The sequence below is a fragment of the Gobio gobio genome, assembly GCF_949357685.1.
Source record: "Gobio gobio genome assembly, chromosome: 19".
Classification (NCBI taxonomy): domain Eukaryota; kingdom Metazoa; phylum Chordata; class Actinopteri; order Cypriniformes; family Gobionidae; genus Gobio; species Gobio gobio.
The window spans coordinates 12999706-13019165 of record NC_137112.1 but is presented as its reverse complement, the minus strand read 5'-3'; the positions used below and the strand labels follow the sequence as shown (position 1 = coordinate 13019165).

The window sequence follows — 19460 nt, the reverse complement described above, 5'->3', positions numbered from 1 at the left end:
GCAAACCTGGGAAACCCACATATCATTGGAACAATGCCGCGAAACCGCTTCCAAGACATCATGCGACACCTACGCTTTGATGACAGGTCCACCCGGAGTGATCGAGCAAAGACTGATAAGTTTGCTGCAATTTCCAGTGTGTGGGGATCATTTGTCACCAATTGCATCACGTCCTACAACCCTGGTCTACATATCAGCGTTGATGAACAGCTTTTCCTGTCAAAGACTTGCTGCTGTTTCTTGCAGTATATTGCAACTAAACCTGACAAGTTTGGGATCAAGTTTTGGGTGGCTTGCGACCTAAAATCCAAGTACATTTGTAATGTCCTCCCATATCTTGGCAAGGACCCTAGTCGTCCCAGTGGAGAGAGACTGTCTGAAAATGTAGTAATGAGGCTGATGGAACCATTCCTAGACAAGGGCAGAAATGTTACCACGGACAATTTCTTCACATCGCTGTCACTTGCGCATAAACTTCTTAGCCGGAACACCAAACACCAATGCAAGAACAATCATGCCATTGAGCGATGTGTTCACTGCTACAGATACACATGTGGTAAATGCAGACGGGAGATACCATGGCAGTGCCAGGATTGTGAGTGATTGCTGGAATGTACTCACTCACTTTTTAATATTATTTGTAAATATGTGTACAAATGGTTGTTTTTTTTAATTAATTTTATTTTGTACTGTTTTTATCAATAAATCTCAGCAACAAAGGAAAAAAAAAAACATGTGTGTTGATTTCTCCCTAAAGCCCTATTCGGACGGGATTAGTTTAACATGGGGAGGTGGGGGTAAAGTAATTTTACCTCAGGACGTCTGTAATATTAATGGCCAATTCGCACGGGATAAGACATCTCAGTAAAACTAGCAGAATTGGGAGGGGTAACTCGCTTTACGCACCAACGTAACCTCCTTGTCGTCATGTGAGTTGCTTCCTGTTTTCACGTGAGCAAACACACAATATGTGTGTGTGTGTGTGTGTATATATATATATATATATATATATATATATATATATATATATATATATATATATATATATAAACATAAACATTTAGGTCCAGTCTAACGATTCTGTTTGGATTGTATTGTTAATAGACACTTACCTAAAGCTAAAAGAAGTGTTGTGCCTCTAAAAAGTGCTTTCGATCTTATTGTTGCTTTAAATTGTATGCGGAAAATACTGGAGGTTTGCCACAGAGTTGTCCCACCCAGTGACGCCGCTACCACCACGCGCATCACGCGCTGCGCGTAGGGCACCAAGTGCTCCGGGGAGCACCACAAGAAAATGCTCTCTCGACCCTCCCGCGGCTGCAAAATTCGCGAACGCCGCCACTGTGGGCATCATAAAGTGATCGCGCTTAGGGCATCAAAGCGGCCAGCGGCGGGACTGGTCCCACCACCTACAACGAAACCGAGTGCTTCTTCAAGCGCTTCCATGCTTGCAAAACGCGCCAAAACTACTTTTAAACAGGAAATGATGGAATTTTACCGTACATTTTTACACCGGGTCTATTCGAACGGGATTAGTTTTACCCAAGGTCATTTTTCCGGACCTTTTTACAGAAGGTAAAAGTCTCCGTAATCTTTACTGACATTGTCCGTAATGATTACCGAGATGGCACATTCGGACGGGACTAAAATCACAGAGAACCTCTGGTAATAATTACTTTACCCCCACCTCCCCATGTTAAACTAATCCCGTCCGAATAGGGCTTAAGATGGCAAAGTGAAACACAAGTTTCCTTGAAGTGGCTCAGCATGGCCCCACCTTGTTTACATAACAAAAGCAACTGTTCACAGCTGATTAAGGATATTAGCCTAAAGCCTTCCAGCCCATCGGCTGTCCTGCGGGTTTTATAGGTAGAAAAGCCAAATGTCTGCTCCCTGGGACTTCTAGTGTTAAGAGCGAAATATAAGATAACATTGTAAATATAACGGAGATAATTGCATATAATGTCTTTTTTTCCCTCTGGGGGCTGGAGCCTCCGAATGTTTCTTTGAAATGTGCCTACGAATTGCGACTGTGTCAACATTGAACTGACTTGAGCTGAATAATGACACTTTTGTCCTATATTTGATTAATTTTGCACCATTGATTTTGTTATTTTCCTGTTAATTACTGTGAAGCTGCTTTGAAACAATCTGTACTGTATAACATGCTATAGAAATAAAGATTAGACATATTGTGCCAGTCATAGAGCATCATAGCCTCACACTGACTATGCCATTAGACGTGACCGTTCAAAGAATACCACATGAAATTGCTGCATCCATTTCCCCTTTCAATTGTTTTGCAAGGCCACAGCTGTACTGTACTCACAGACAGGGGACAGTGTCGGGGTCGGCACCTCCACACAGGTGCCATTGTCCAGTACTCTGCCATTGGGACACGTGCAGACCGGGCCGCTGGGGCTGAGCAGACACAACCACTCGCACTTCTTCCTGTCACATGGGTTGGTCACTAAAATTCAAAACAGCAATGTTTACATGATACATTTATTTTGAATGATTTAACTGACCTTAAATACATATGTCCAATAATATCCATCAATCAAGGAACAAATCCACTCAAAATAAGCTGTGAGACTGGTTGCATTTGTAAGAATCCGTTGTTTGACAGACTTACTCTCTGGCTGTTTGTACGGGTGGTACAGGACCAGATCTGTCGCGTGGTTTATTCCTGTGGTCAGATGCTCCACTGAACTCTTGCCAAACTTGTTGACGCGGAAGACAAAGTTGTTTTGGTAGGTCACACCATATATGAAATCCTCAAAGATGTCGATGCTGAAAGGGTGGTGCAAATCTGTGTTTGTGCGGAGAGAGAAACACACTTAGTTCACACGTGTAGTTCGGTTCGCTTGGCATTTAAGCATTTAGTCCTGGTCCAATTAGCTTTCAGACTGGCATTTTTATCACTGAACCAAAAGATACCGAACCTAAAGGCATTGGGATATGTTCACAACCTGATCCGCCGGCATTGCCTATTTTGAGACTGAAGTTACCGATCATCCAAAACAATGCTGTGCGCTGGGCTAAATGCGCTCGTTGTTGTCGTCGTATTTTGACCAGCTGAGAACTTGTGAAGAGCTTATAAAATGTGTAAAGGAGTCAAAACAGAGGCAGGAATCCCTCCGTCACACACACAAATGAAGATCTGCTGCGAGGAGACACGGTTCTGATGCCTGTACCAAACTGTGATGGGCAAACTTGCGGCTATGACGAGAAAAACCCGATGTGTGTGAGCATTCTGTCCTTTTTTGGTTCGTTTACATGTCTTTGGTCCGTGATGCGTTCATATTTAATTCGAACCACTCTAGAATTTGTTTGGAAGCGGACAGAGACTCATCTTTTCAGTGGTCTTGCTCCGCTTGTTTGGTGCGCACCAGGTGGCAGCGTTCACACCGCACTAACAGAGCAATCGCACCAGAGCTCGTATTAATCGAATCAAAACATGCAAAGTGTGAACACAAACATACATGCTCCATTATGAAACCCGAGAAAGACTGTTCTCAGTTCAGTGGACTGTTGGACTAACTGGATTGAATGAATTAATTGTAAAAGCCTGCATAATAGGATCATATTCTTATGGATATTGGCTCATTTCGAGATGGAGTGACTGTCAGGCACATCTGAAAGTGAGTTTGATTGAGTAACTTGATCTGTGCTGACTTGAGCCGCAAACGGATTCAATCATTTCAAAAGAATGATTCGTTCGCAAACTGGACACCACTAATGTGAATGTACATACAGTCAAACTTTAGAAAATGGTAATAAAATATGACAAGAACTCAAAGTTAAACTGTGTCAGAACAAATTAATCTTGATAATGTCAGATAGCTTTGATAGAAAGGGATGTAATGGATTAAAATCAACCAATCAGCAGTCAGCTGTTACATTTAAAGCTATGGTCTACGATTTCAAAGATTGTTCATTATTAATAACCTCGTTTAGATGCTGGTTATGGTTCTACAGTACAATCCTAACAATATGAAGAGAAAAAAGAATGAAAAAAATCTATTCACTCTATTGGGTGTACACCCGCAGAGAAATTGACCAATGTAAGCTGTCCGGCCGGACAGCTTACATTGGTTAACTGCTCTCATCCAATCCCTGCTCCACTCACGTTTCCCCCCGACCGCACCCCACCCCGCCCCCTCCTGCGACATGAAATTTTGCGGGCAAGTAGGCAGCGTCAACTCAGCAATGGAGAAAAACCAACAAACAGACATCAGAAAGCGGCCCCTGCTCGCCCCAACAATCAAGGTTGGAAGAAAGAGAAAGTCAATTGAGGAAAGAGCAGAGATTTAAAAAAAAAGTGAAGAACGCCGGACTCAAAGCCGAATCAATATAGGGTCCACCATTGCCCGTTTGAGGAAGCTTCAGAGAAACCTTGGACTTAAAACCGACGCTGACTTTTTGTTGAGCAGGTATGCATTTATTTATACTTTTATGGTGTGGTGTATTACATAAATAGCTTTTTATCAGTCTGACAACATGTTCATGCTGCCGGTCGGCATTGGAATGTTAGCCGTTTAGCATCGCCTATCACGGGTCAAAGTAATTATATTTCTTGAAGTGCTTGACTGTTTCAATAGTCCTAACGTTAGCGGTTTTCTGTTCGAGCCGATAGAACATTGCATGTGTTGCTAATCTTGCGTGGGCGTGAACTCAAACGTGTGCCTCTGAGCTATTTTGTTACGACAATGGTGACATTGAATTGTTGATGAAGCAACTAAGTTCAAGTGTCGAAAGTCAACTTTACATATGATGTGTCATTAGCGCGGTCATTAGATTGAAGCGACTAAGCACATGGTACATCTCTGTTCCGATGTTTACTCCTGCTTGACTGAGTGACGTTGTTGTTGGAGTGACGCACAGAGGGGAGGGGTGTGCGTGTGGAGGGGCGGGATGAGTTTTTTAAAAATTCAGGCTTTCTCGACTGATTTTCAACATCGTAGACTACAGCTTTAAGTACACAATTAGATAATACCAATTTAGGTCAACCAATGACCAAGCAGTGCTTCATTTTGTTCAGTCTGTGCTGTAAAAGGTCGCATTAGCAATTCAAGAAAAAACACTTTAGCAAAACATGATCAAGTGTCTGAATCATTTTTGGTTTGACTGTACATGTCACAGAGATGTGACATAATTGGCCCTATCATACACCTGGCGCACTGTGACGCCAGGCACGACACAAGTGTTTTTTTCAGGTTTCAGCCCGACACAGTTATCATTTTCACATCCATCGCCACGTTGTTTAAATAGCAAATGCACTCAAGCCCATCTGTTTACCCCATGGGCGTCTGGTCTGAAAACCAGGTGTGTTCAGGAGCATTGTTGGCGTGTGGCTATTTTGAGGAACTGAAAACGACTGCACCATAGACCAACAAAAAACTGGGGTCCGTTCTTCGTAGCTCGCTTAACACATCTGAGATGATTTGACAGATCCAGGATCTTTTAATCGTGATAACTGGTCTCTAATCGTGATAACTGGTTAATCCAATTTGTGGATTGGATTAAAATATCTGGATTTAGTTATCTAAGATTACTGCGCATTCTTGTGTTCCCTAAAGAGGGCAGATACATTGATACTCGAAACCACGATCAGCAATGCAGTGATTGGCTGGCGGCAAGACAGCAAAGTAATGACATATGATAAGAAATAAAAAACTTGACACATTTAAAAAAGAAAAAACACGAATTTCTGGAAACGACCAAACCTACATAAAAGTTATAATAGATAAATGAAATGTGCACTGTTTTGATGAGGATTCCCAATTATTTATATTCACGATTTTGTAGTATTTGTACACCCTTTATATTTTTATTTAAATGTTGTAATTTAATTTTTATAACATTTTTGTAAGGGTCAAGATTAAGTTTTCTGCATCTCCTGTGCTGCATCAAGCCACTCCCATAATATCAGTCATCACTCAAATTAATGCACGGCTCAGATTAAGTGTACAACATGCGTGTAAACCTCCAATACAATTATAAACTAATTATTCCATCACAAATAAATATCTTAATCAAGTGGCTGTGTCTATAGTATTATACACAACATTATAATATTATTTTCAAATACATTTTTATATTATTATTGTTTTTATTTAAAATTACTATTGCCCCTGGTTCAGTAAGGAACTCTTGTTATAAAATATCAGTGATAAAAAGTATCAACGCCACTCAAAAAGATGCAATCTAATCCTGTTTACATGAAATAAGCCTGCTCGTAAGTCAATAGCGCAGTATGTTTTGTGTGATTTAAAGGGTGTGTCAGTAATATGCGCCTATAGGCGGGTTAACATCACGCGTACACTCTGCTTATTACACACGCAGGGATGCGCAGCAGCACACAAACATTTTTAAATATTAAATAAAAGGATTCCTCTCTGGAGAAACGTTCAGTCTTTCTGCCTGCAAATTCCACCATGTAAATAGTGAATCCACCATGGTGCAAGCGCAACCATAAAGGGAATGGGAGGGCTTTTAAAGGGAATGGGAGATGAGACTCTGATTAGTTTATTGCACGTTACGCCCAAAACACACCCATAACTCATTAAGAGACGTACAACCTTTGTGGACCATGAGCCTGGCGTGCCAACAATTTTTTCCGTTGATAAACTAGCAAAAGTGGATTCGGACACGCCCTAAGTGCTCCTGCGCCGTGCGCTTCAGACCATGTGCTCAGATCGTTAAAATAGGGCCCTAACTGTTGACGTGAATGACTCAACTGTTTTTAAGGCTGGAGACAGCTATGACCGGATCGGTTCCATTCAGTCTGACGCTCCCAATAACCGAGAGTTTAGCATCAGCCCAGTACAGACGCTCATTGAAGTAATCCACAGCTAGACCTGGCAAACAGACACAACAGAATTCATGTTACGGGTGTTACAGGTACTTAAAATGGTGTGTGTGGAGTTTGATTCACATGATGACTGACCTGTGGGCCACTGGATGTTTTCATGCACCAGCGTCTCTCTCATGGTCCCGTCCATAGCGGCCGTCTCAATCTTAGGGTGGTTTCCCCAATCGGCCCAGTACATGGTGCTTTGAAAATCAATTGTTAACATAATTTAAAGGCCAAACACGTGTTAACACTAATTATGAACTGTATATTTAGTAAATACCACAAAAGAATGCATTGATTTGTGTTTAAGACAGTAGTCCATCTCTTCTCACCCTCTCTGCGGGTCCACCACGATGGCATAGGGTTCGTCAATCATGCCTGAGATGAGGGTCTTACGATTGCGCCCGTTCATCTGTGCCACCTCGATGACGTCCCGACCGGAGTCCGTCCAGTAGATGTTGTTGGCCACCCAATCCACAGCGATCCCACGAGGCATCTTTAGACCAGGGATCTACAGTAAACCAAAGATATCATATCGTGTTGGTCCCCATTTTGCTGCCAAAACAAATTCCTTACATCCACGTGATGTTAAAGAAAACGTGATTCATCAGATCAGGCCACCTTCTTCCATTGCTCCGTGGTCCAGCTCTGATAATCACGTGCCCACTGTTGGCGCTTTGTTCGCGGTGGACAGGGGTCAGCATGGGCACTCTGACTATCTGCGGCTATGCAGCCCCATACGCAACAAACTGTGATGCACTGTGTATTCTGACACCTTTCTATCAGAAACAGCATCAACTTCTAGGACAATTTGAGCTACAGTAGTTCTGTTTGATCGGACCACACGGGCCAGCCTTCGCTCCCCACGTGCATCAATGAGCCTCGGCCGCCCATGACCCTGTTGCCGGTTCACCATTGTTCCTTCCTTGGAGCACTTTTAATAAATACTGACCACTGCAGACCGGGAACACCCCACAAGAGCTGCAGTTTTGGAGATGCTCTGACCCAGTCGTCTAGCCATCACAATTTGGCCCTTCTCAGACTAACTCAAATCCTTACGCTTGCCCATTTTTCCTGCTTCTAACACATTAACTTTGAGGGCAAAATCTTCACTTGCTGCCTTATATATCCCACCCACTAACAGGTGTCGTGATGAAGAGATAATCAGTGTTATTCACTTCAGGTCATAATGTTATGCTTGATTGGTGTATATACATATATATGTATACAGGGGTTGACATTAACACCCGCCAGCCCGCCAAATGCGGGTAGATTTCAGCTGTGGCGGGTAAGGCAGCCACTCCCACTAGCCACTTTGGCGGGTTGAATATAATTTCAGCCTACAGCCAAATGAAATGCCAAGACCGTCGTATCACAAAATTACAATTCAATTACAATTCTTTATCGATTAACTTGCATTTGGTGAAAGTGGAATAGGCGGAATCTCTCTCTCTCTGTCGCACGCACGATCAGTTCTCCTTGCGCCTGAATAGTCAAATACACGCGCACACAGATGTCAAAATGTCCATCGTGTGGAGTATCTCGCATGAACACAGTCGGTTATGGCTTAAGAGTACGTAAACAGGTGGGTAATAACAGGATATGTGTCAGAATATTACGTCCATGCATTCAGCAGCCCAATGAAATACCTGTCTGTCGTTAATGTTAATTAAACAACTACAGATGTTAAATAAATGTTTACATATTAAATAAACCTACTGTATCTGAAAAAATATTTGTTTAAATTTACTATTGTTTTTGTAATTTGCTAATTCACTTCTTTGTTCTTTTATATAGCCTAACAAAAATAACTCATGTCATATTAAATTTCTCATATTAGCCTATGCTCATATTGCCCACCCCTTGCCCACCTGCACATACCAGCTGATATACAATGTAGTCTTGATTTGGGTGGTCACTCTGCATTTGAAAGTTTCAAAGGGTTTTAAATCTTCTAAATCAAGTAAAATGACTCAAAATCAAGTCATTTAAGCATGCCAAAGTCAACTTTAATCATATAAAATGTAATCTACAAACAGCAAAATTGTGGCCAGTGAAAATGCTGAGTGGCTAGTAACTTTGAAAAACCACTAGCCACAGTGGCTGGTGAGCAAAAAAGTTAATGTCAAACCCTGTATGTATATATATTTATATATATGTTTAAACGAATAAATACTTATTTATAATACAATTTATATATGTAGTTTTTAATTAAATTTATTTTTAGTTTAATTTTAGTACATCTACTTAAACAAAATGTAAATGAGAAAATGTTGCCTTGGCATCTAGCTGAATTATTATTATCATTTTATTTTAAAAAAAGAAGTGTTTTTTAAGCTTTAGTGAGCTATAATAACCCTGATATGAAGATAGAGAGTTAAGATGATGTTATATATCAGTACTGACAGGAAACTGAGGCTGGACATGGACTGAGGTATTGTCATGTCACGCGTGGTCACACTGACCTCTAGATCAGTGACTCTGGAGTCCGTTTGTCTGCGGTTGCGGTTTGAGTTTGGCGAGGCGGGTCCAGCAGACGGCTGCTCGAAAGATGAGATCCTGCCGGTGTGCCAGTTGGTCCAGAAGATCCGTTTGGATTTGATGTGCAGGTCCATGGCGTCGATTCGTACGTTGGCATCTCCTTGGAAGGCCTGTTCATATATCCAATTTTGCATCCCAGGATACAAACTTCGAATTTCATTATCATCTGCCACGTACAGAGCTTGTTTGTCACTGCCTAGAAAGACAGACAATGGGCGTCACAGCACAACGACATATACCGAAATCAAATAACAGCAATTAAACACATTTGATTTGAAATGATTAGATTCAATTTCTCTTTGAATGTTGCATCAATGCAAATTATTTACACAGAAAATTCTTCTGCTCTTATTTCCATGCTCATTTCTATATACCCTAATCATTAACAACATGTATTCTTAATTCACTTATTTCTGTGCCTTAATTTAATCATTATATTGATTAATAATACATTGTTTGCTAATCTGTGCTTGCATAACGTGGACAAATCACTTTAAATTGTAATGTAGACGCATGCATTTTCTGTGAAGCAGCTTTGAAACGATATGTATTGTGAAAAGCGCAATACAAATAAATGTGAATTGAATTGAAATTGAATTTCATGCTTGAGACACAGAAAAGACTGAAAAGACAGCATTGTTTGTGTTCATGGAAAATACTGTATGATTCATCTATACTGACGCAAAATGTAAACTATATTATCACAGCTCTATATAGAAGTATCTTTATCTAAATACATACAACGCTGTAAGGTGAAAAATACTAGCATGAATGTTTATACCATCTCAAAATGTAAACTATATTATCCATCCAGTACAGTACACTACATAAAGAAATATATACTATACAGCAAATCTTGGCTACATGATTGTTTAAATTGTCATAATAAGCAAACTATTATCACACAACTTTCTATATAGATGTAGTACATCCAACGTTATCTGAATAAATACATTGTTCTCAGGTAAAGCACTATATACTTTAAAGCAAATCTCAACTGCTTGAATGTTTATATTGTTGCAGAATGTAAACTGTGAAACTGCTCTGAAACCGTGTGTGTTGTGAAATACATTGGTCTCGTCTTGACTGCAGTATTAGTTTGAAACGTACTGTCAGCCTTGCAGGTGTCGTTGACTCTGATGAAGTTCTTGGAGCAGCTGCATTTGTGGGAGCCTTTGGTGTTGTTACAGATGTGAGAGCAGATCCCGAATCGCTTGCACTCGTTCACATCTGTTGAGAGAGAAGGCGTCATTTTATGAGAACACCAATTACACAAAAACATTAGATATATAAAGGGAATTTCTCATTTGTCTCGTCTAAATGATAATACGATGCATTCATTCTGGTTTGAAGCTGCTGGTATGGTTTGGCGTCGCAGGAGAAGGTTTGTAATTAATGCAAGAATACAAATTCTTTCATTTTTAGATGATTAATTAAAGCTGTGTTCTATTTTTGTTGTCATAATTGTGGTTTTATTAATATTAAATGTAATTTTTAAATGTTTAGTTGGAATTAAATGTAATTCTGAAATGTTTAGTTGGACATTCGTATACGATTTTTTAAAATGTTATTACTTGTTTGAGAATGTTCAGAGAGCATTCAAAAGTAACGTTCCCATAATGTTTGCAGAATGCTAAAATGGAATGTTTAAAAACCAAGAAAACCTTTTTTTTTAAATGTTCAGCGAACATTCCGAAATAACGTTTACATAACTTAATGGGAACATTAACGAAACATTCTTAAAACATTACCTGGGCTGAAAGTTTTAATCCGATTTTAGCAATCAAAAGGGAATCTATTATGCAAAATTTCCTTTTATATTGTTTTTGAACATATGTTTGCAGTGTGAACCACTCTATAGGTTGTTTGCACGTGACATCACAGCTGTGGCACGAAATGCAGATGGAGGGCAGGAAGCGATTTTCTGCCATCTTACCATCACCCTTTTTTAAAACGTAGAAAAGGAGGAAAAGTGTATTACACGAACGACGTGAGTTCCTTTGGCAATTCTCGATGCATCATGTATGACCTACAATGATGACATTTTTCACAATTATGACAGAAAATCTAAATACTACCCTAAACTCACTAACAGAAATGCAGCGTGATATAAACAAACCAGACCAGAACTCAACACGGCGTGATAGCAGCTTCACATTCTCTACATCTACCGTCAAGATGGCAGGCAAGTCTTCAAACTCGGTAGAAAAAGTGCTCCTTTTCATAACATGAGGATAACGTCCAACATATGTTGTAATTTTCTGTATATAGCTTTCTAAACCAGCATAGTACGGACTTTACTCCATCTCGTCCATTCTGTTTTTCACTTCCTGCCCTCCATCTGAATTTTGCGCGTCCTCAGAACCACGTCACTGCAAACAAGCTATTGTGGCAAAAACCCATCCACCCCGTTTGTTATTTTCCCCGTAAATCTGAAACAGTGTCTCGAAATGAGCCTTTCAGGAATCTGATCAAATGTGAGGTCACACTGTAACAGGCCCCGCCCACGACCGCCCTATTAGCTTAGCTCCTCCCACAGTCCGCCATGTTTATCTCCTCACCAGAGCAGCATTCAAGAAAGAAATGTATTCTTATTAAAGCTACTAAAGTTATTCAGTCAAGAGCAGTGAGTGATTTTCTGTTTTTCTTTTGTTGTTTGATTCATATTAGCATCTACAGCAGTAAGTACTGTATATTACGCTGCTGTCACTTTAATACACAGATCTAATACACACATTCTATTTCTTTCCCTGCTGTTTACGTTCACAGACATAACCCACTGTGTTTATGTGAACTTTGTGTGTATTTTACAGTTTAAGCGCAATAAGACGTGAAAGAGAACTTTAAAATTCACGGGACGCGCCGTCTGACATCCAGCTTTGGGCGCGTGCTTCGAGTGTGTGTCAGAAGTTTAGACAGGTAAGCCTTTGAAAAAACCAAACAGATGTTTTTGGCAGAGTATCTGATGCATGTGCTGTACAGGCTCCGCCCTCTTCTGGAAAGGTGGGCGGGGAGCAGCAGCTCATTTGCATTTAAAGACACATGAACGAAATCAGCTTGTTTTTCCTTCCACTCAAAAACGGGCATTTACAACACCAGTGTTTCCCACACATAGGCTAATTTGTGGCGGTGCGCCACAGAATCAACACCGGCCGCCACATATTGCGTGTCGTTATTCATTAACTTTTTAACGCTATTTAAAACACGCAGCGTGTTTGTTCATTTCCTTCCCCCGCTCTCCCTCCATCTCTCTCTGTCACTCATGCGTCTCTCTCGCTCTCTCTCTCTCTCTCTCTCTCTCTCTTTCTCTTTCTCAAACCTGCTTTTGATATTAAAGTCTAAGCTTTTAAAATGTAATACGAAATGCAAACAATAAATAGCGTTTTGGCGCTAATGTGTAACAGTTAAAGCCAGAGGCATTGAAAAACAGAGTTGCGACCTGCTCTCATCTCCCGGCGCGCGCGCGGTCACGTGGTTCACGGAGCGCTCAATAGTTATAAACAAACCCGCCCTGTCAATACATTTGAATGGCTTAAGCCGCGGATACACAACAGTTTCACTGTACAGGTGTTTGCAGCAGGTTTTGGTACAGTACAGCATAGTGTGCATTGATTTTTACGTCAACCACATTTACAGGATCATTTTATTATGGAGAGTGATGATAGACCCAAAATTGTTACATTAATGTCAATGTTTTTCTTGTATTTAGCCCTCATTCCTTACTAATTGTTCACATCATACTCATTGTAGGTCAAATGTGACCATACACCTTAACTATTTTTCAATTAAATAGCCTATATGTTCTATATTTTAGTTTAATAATATTTATTGAATATTTTGAGGATATCTTTTGGTACTAAATAGGCCTACTATTTGTGCAATAATTGTGGTCCATTAATGACCACTTCAAATATTTTGTATTATCTATATTACAATTAGTGTAGTAATTAAGGTTAAAATAGAGAATTCCAATGCAAAGAGGCCTGTATGGCTCTTTAATAAATATACAGTACTAATAAATAATATGTATCTAGTTGCTCAAAGTATTGCAGATCATATCTTCTTACTAATTTTTAGGTTTTGCATTTGAATAAATATTTATACATGATCAAACACTAGATTTCTTTAAATGTGAAATTTTAAAAAGTTAATAACTTACATCCTAATATTTTGAATAATACTTATATAAGCACACAAAAGTGAATATTATTTGAATGTGAGCAAATATTATTTAAGAAAAGTTTAAAATAGTTAAACTTATTTCTCCTTATATGTACAGTAGGCTATATAAATATGAATTGATACTGAATCAAGATCGAAATCGATATTTGTGGCAATCACTGAACCCATCCCCTCCACCCGCCCCATGCCCCCACCCACCACCACCACAAATTGGTTTCTAATCTGTGGGAAACACTGAACACTGTATAATAAATGATCTGTTGGGCATTTTGAGCTTAAATGTCAGATTTTGGAGATACCCAAGATTTAATAGCTCCCCTTTAAAAGAACATAACGTTTTGAAGTTTTATTAGCTATGGAAGAGTGTGGTTTAACCCATGGGAACATCAAGGTTTAACAAATAAAAATCAGTGGTTTTGTTCACCCCCATTTTCACTGTGTGTGACCGTGTGCTGTACCGGTACCTGTGCAGGTTTGCAGGTGTGTTTTCTGGAAGCCGGGTCTGCAGGAGCAGAACGAGTCGGTTCCGTTCACCACACAATGACCTTCATCTCCACACATACTGCGGTTGTGACGGCATTCATTCAGACCCGAATCTGTTCAGAGACACAGCAACACAGATAAACACTCAAGGAACCTTAATCTTTTAGTTCTTTTAGTCTACAAGACAAAAAAAAACTGACACACACACAAACAAATAAACTCACCTCTCTTATTGCAGTTGATCTCATCAGAGCCATAGTCCTCACAGTCATTGAAGAAATTGCAGCGCTGGTTAATACTTATACACTTTCCGCTGCTGCATGTAAACTCACCCTTTCCACAGACCGCAGGCGCTGGAGTTTCTGACAGGAAACAGAGACAAATTCACTTCAGTAGAGCTTTACTAACATGGCTAACTGCCTTCTTCTCTGGAAATTGCATCATTTGTGTCCTCATGGCTTCCTACTGACATAATTTGATACATCTAAATCTTTCTAAAGTGTAAAGCTGAAGAAAAACATTAATTTCATCACATTATCATTCAGTTTTGTCCCCAATACATTTAAATGGGTTATAAAAGATGCACCTAAATTGAGCTTTTATTGAAATTAAAATATCATGCTTTCATTGTCATTATGCATTTAAAAAAACTCACTTTCTGTTGAACCCTGTTGACATTTCGCCCTACTGAATCATCAAGCATTTCTCGTACAGTCTTTTAATTTCATTGTTTGCACTTATGTTGGCCTTATCAATCTCAATATTTCAACTCTGTTATGGAATCTTTTTTTTTCCTTGGCATAAAGTTGAAAAACATGAAAGACATTCACTGTCAAGTATGTGGTGTGGTGCAAGACATATTGCACTGATCTTAAATTCTGTAACACTCAACCCCAAAGCATATCATGTAAAAGGGTTTAATTGTACAAAACATACTTTAAAAGATGAATTCCATGGGTTATGAGCTTCAACTTTTCTGGGAAGGCTTTCACAAAGGTTCAGGAGTGTGTTTATGGGAATTTTTGCCTGGATGAAGGAACATCACCTGCAACTCAACCTTGCAAAGACAGAACTGCTTGTGGTCCCAGCCAACCCAGCACTTCACCACAATCTCTCCATTCAGCTAGGATCATCAACCATAACTTCGTCCAGGACAGCCAGGAACCTTGGAGTTGTGATTAATGATCAGCTAAAATTCACTGACCACATTACTGCAACAACCCGGTCCTGCAGATTTGCACTATACAACATTAGGAAGATTAGACCCTTCCTATCAGAGTAGGCCACACAACTCCTGCTCTTGCAAGCTCTTGTTCTCTCCAGACTGGACTACTGTAATGCTCTTATAGCGGGCCTTCCGGCATGCACTATCAAACCCTTGCAACTGATCCAGAATGCAGCGGCGAGGTTGGTCTTTAGTGAGCCAAAGAGAGCACACGTCACGCCTCTCTTCATCAGTCTGCACTGGCTACCAATAGCCGCTCGCATCAAATTCAAGACACTGGTGCTCGCCTACAAAGCAACCACTGGCTCTGCACCAATATACCTAAACTCGCTTGTTCAAACTTACACACCCTCCAGGAGCTTACGTCCTGTAAATGAACAGCGCCTTGTGGTGCCATCCCAAAGAGGCATGAAACCTTTTCCTGGACCGTTCCCACTTGGTGGAATCTCAATTCGAGCAGCCGAGTCTGTAGCCATTTTCAAGAAACATCTAAAAACACATCTTTTCCAGCAGAACCTGACCTAGCAAGAATAGCACTTATCACTCTATTAATTTTTTGTTTGTCTATTTAAAAAAGAACCTATGTGTTCTGTTCTAGATTATTTGAGACTTGTTACAGCACTTGCATATTGTTGCCCTTGACTGTCCTAGTTGCTTCTATTGCACTCATTTGTAAGTCGCTTTGGATAAAAGCCTCTGCTAAATGACTAAATATAAATGTACATTTTTGACCATTCTTCTAGAAGCGCATTTGTGAGGTCAGGCACTGATGTTGGACGAGAAAGCCTGGCTCGCAGTCTCCGCTCTAATTCATCCCAAAGGTGTTCTATCGGGTTGAGGTCAGGCCAGTCAAGTTCCTCCACACCAAACTCACTCATCCATGTCTTTATGGACCTTGCTTTGTGCACTGGCGCACAGTCATGTAGGAACAGGAAGGGGTCATCCCCAAACTGTTCCCACAAAGTTGGGAGCATGAAATTGTCCAAAATGTCTTGGTATGCTGAAGCATTAAGAGTTCCTTTCACTGGAACTAAGGGGCCAATCCCAACCCCTGAAAAACAACCACTGAACTCCTGAGAGCGACCCATTATTTCACAAATGTTTGTAGAAGCGTCTGCATGTCTAGGGGCTTGATTTTATACACCTGTGGCCATGGAAGTGTTTGGAACCCCTGAATTCAATGACTTGCAGTGGTGTCTTAATACGTTTGGCAATATAGTGTAACTATTGGCAAAACTGTAACCACATATTTAGGGGAAGGGATCCCTCATTGTCCATTATGGCCCTGGTATTTTGGGTGTGAGGTGAGAAAATAGATTTCATTGCAATAAATACATACACACATATATATATATATATATATATATATATATATATATATATATATATATATATATATATATATATATATATATATATATATATATATATATATATATATATATATATATATAGACATTTTCAGCAAGAAATGGCACAGAATGACACTGAAACACATAAGAGTTAAGCTCATGATGATAATGATGTAATGAAAAAAAACCACAAAAAAAAAGCATGACATTTTCTAATTACTCACGGCAGTTGAGTTCATCACTGTTGTCTCCGCAGTTGTCAACACCGTCACATTGTTTCGACACTGGCAGACACACTCTGTCATTATGGCATCTGAACTGTCTGGTGGGAGGACATTGGAATCTCTCTGAAACACAGAGTAAAAACACAGTGATCTTTCTTGATGAGAAGAGTCAGATCATTGTAAATAAGCATGGCCTGTTTCACACGTCTGCATTACATGTGTGAAGTTTTCTCATGCACATATTAAAAGGTTGCAGTATTCACACTGTATACAGATGATATGCCTGTTCTGTGTCATACCAGCTAAAAAAAGAAAGTTAAGCTAAGATTCCCATTAAGTTATGAACATTTTATTTCTGAATGTTCTCTGAATGTTTAAAACATCCAGTTTTTTAAAAAAAGTATTCGTTTTTTGACCAAAAAAAAAAAAAAAAGTTAATATATAATCAAAATGGTACGAAACTTGGTAAAGGTTTTGTGAGCTGATGTGGCTTCTTATCACAGAATGAGGCAGATCATTAAAGGAACACGCCGACTTTTTGGTACTTTAGCTTATTCACCGTATCCCGCCGAAGTTAGATAAGTCCATACATACCATTCTCATCTCCGTGCGTGCCATAACTCTGTCTGACGCACCCACCTTTAGCCTAGCTTAGCACAAAGACTGGAGGTAAATGGCTCCAGCTAGCCTGAACTATTCTCTCATTCCTGCATAATAATCAAGGAACTTTGTACTGTACCATGGGTGCAGTGGCGCAATGATATTACGCAACGCCTGAAAATAATCCCCAGCACGCTCTCTGTGCAAGCAAGTTGTCACGTTGGTTATGTTGACAGAAGTTAGCCTATTTTCAGGTGCTGCATAATATCATTGCGCTGCTGCACCCATGGTACGGTAGCAAAGTTCCTTGATTACTACAAAGGAGAGTATAGTTCCTAGCCATATCGGTCTAGAAAATCGCAACTTTTAATTTTCCGTCGGTTTTAGTACACAATGTAACTATACACATCACAACATGCAAATAGGAAAATGTTGGCGTTATTTTGTCACTTATTGAGCAGTAGGCTAGATGGAGCCGTTTACCTCCAGTCTTTGTGCTAAGCTAGGCTAGGGGTGGGTGCGTCAGACAGAGTTATGGCACGCACGGAGATGAGAATGGTATGTATGGACTTCTCTAACTCTGGGGGATACGGTGAATAAGCTAAGTCCCAAAAAGTAGGCGTGTTCCTTTAATTATTTTATAGTATTCTATACAGTGATGAAGTCTATGTCGATTAGCACTGCATTATAATATACTTTATAGGCTTGAAAAACTCAAACACACCATATATTGTTGCAGTCGTTAAAATAGGGCCCAATGTCTGTTCACACCAAGAACAATAAATATAAAGATAACTATAGTGATACATATTGTATATATTAGTTTATTCTAAGCGTTTCTATACATTTAGAATGATTTTTAAAACTAAATCATTATCTTTTTCGTTATAGTTTTCATTCTTGGTGTGAACGGCCCATTATCTGAGATTTGTTTACTTTGCGTCCCTCAAGTTCCAAATAAAAAGAGGAAATAATCAAACGTCGCCAAATATCTTTGATTTGTAAAGTGATTAATTCACTGAATTATACAAAAATAGGCATTAGTAGATGGGGATTTCATATATAAACCAACTCTGCTTTAATTTCCCCCCAAAAGTACTTTTAATATGATACGCAATGTAAGACTTGGGTCATATTGTCCAGCCCAATTGTTTTTGCTTGTATCACAGGGAAGTATACCAGAGAGAGTCTGAGGGGAAATAAAGTGCTACTACTCACTGCACACGTCTGGGTTCTCGTCTGTGTTGTCTCCGCAGTCGTCCTCGCCGTCACACATCCAGCCCAGCGGCTTACACAGAGTGTTATTACACTGAAACTCATCCAGGGGGCAGAATCGACCCACTAAAACACACACACACACACACACACACACACACACACACACACACGTTAGGTTTCCATGTTTTATGGGGACAGTAATGATTTTTATACCGTACAAACTGTATATTATATACCCCTACCCCTAAACCTACACATCACAGAAAATGTTCTGCTATTTTAGAGATATTTTAAAGATCATTCTGTATGATTTATAAGCTTGTTTTCTCATGGGGACCAAAAAAATATCCCCACAAGGTCAAAATGTACAAAATTTTACAATATATGTTGGGGCATTTGGTCCCTATAACGTAGGGAATACCAGGACCAAAGACACACAAACACTCAGAGTAACTCATCTGTATTCATTCCAGCACATCCACACAGCAATTATCAAGTGTGTGTGTGTGTGTGTGTGTGTATAAAACGCTTGGCAGAGCATCTTCAGAAAAGCCTCCTTGAATACTAAAACTCTCTCCAGACAGTCTGATCCATCTAATTAATACTGCAGGCACTGATTTATGGGTAATGCTGTTGTTTAAAGGAACAGTTCATCCATAAAGAACAATTCTGTCATTATTTACTTGCTCTCACAACTTTTCAAATCTGTATAAAGTTTTGCTGCTCTTTCCAAAAAAAATGATAAACGTATTCCATACAACTTGCGCAGCACATTT

At 39.7% G+C, this 19460-nt stretch overlaps 1 protein-coding gene across 4 annotated transcripts in view; it reads right to left on the bottom strand.

Annotated features, from left to right (window-relative positions):
- lrp1aa (low density lipoprotein receptor-related protein 1Aa) overlaps nucleotides 1-19460 on the bottom strand; it is a 307973-nt gene that overhangs the window by 20022 nt on the left and 268491 nt on the right. For all 4 annotated transcript variants that reach the window (XM_079844459.1, XM_079844460.1, XM_079844461.1 and 1 more), the window contains exons 71-81: nucleotides 18685-18807; nucleotides 16867-16989; nucleotides 14290-14427; nucleotides 14047-14178; nucleotides 10511-10630; nucleotides 9325-9596; nucleotides 7192-7370; nucleotides 6953-7059; nucleotides 6744-6863; nucleotides 2636-2812; nucleotides 2330-2470 (exon numbers count right to left, since the gene is read on the bottom strand). In XM_079844459.1, coding sequence (XP_079700585.1) covers nucleotides 2330-2470; nucleotides 2636-2812; nucleotides 6744-6863; nucleotides 6953-7059; nucleotides 7192-7370; nucleotides 9325-9596; nucleotides 10511-10630; nucleotides 14047-14178; nucleotides 14290-14427; nucleotides 16867-16989; nucleotides 18685-18807 — 1632 coding nt within the window. The remainder of the gene's footprint in view (nucleotides 1-2329; nucleotides 2471-2635; nucleotides 2813-6743; nucleotides 6864-6952; nucleotides 7060-7191; nucleotides 7371-9324; nucleotides 9597-10510; nucleotides 10631-14046; nucleotides 14179-14289; nucleotides 14428-16866; nucleotides 16990-18684; nucleotides 18808-19460) is intronic.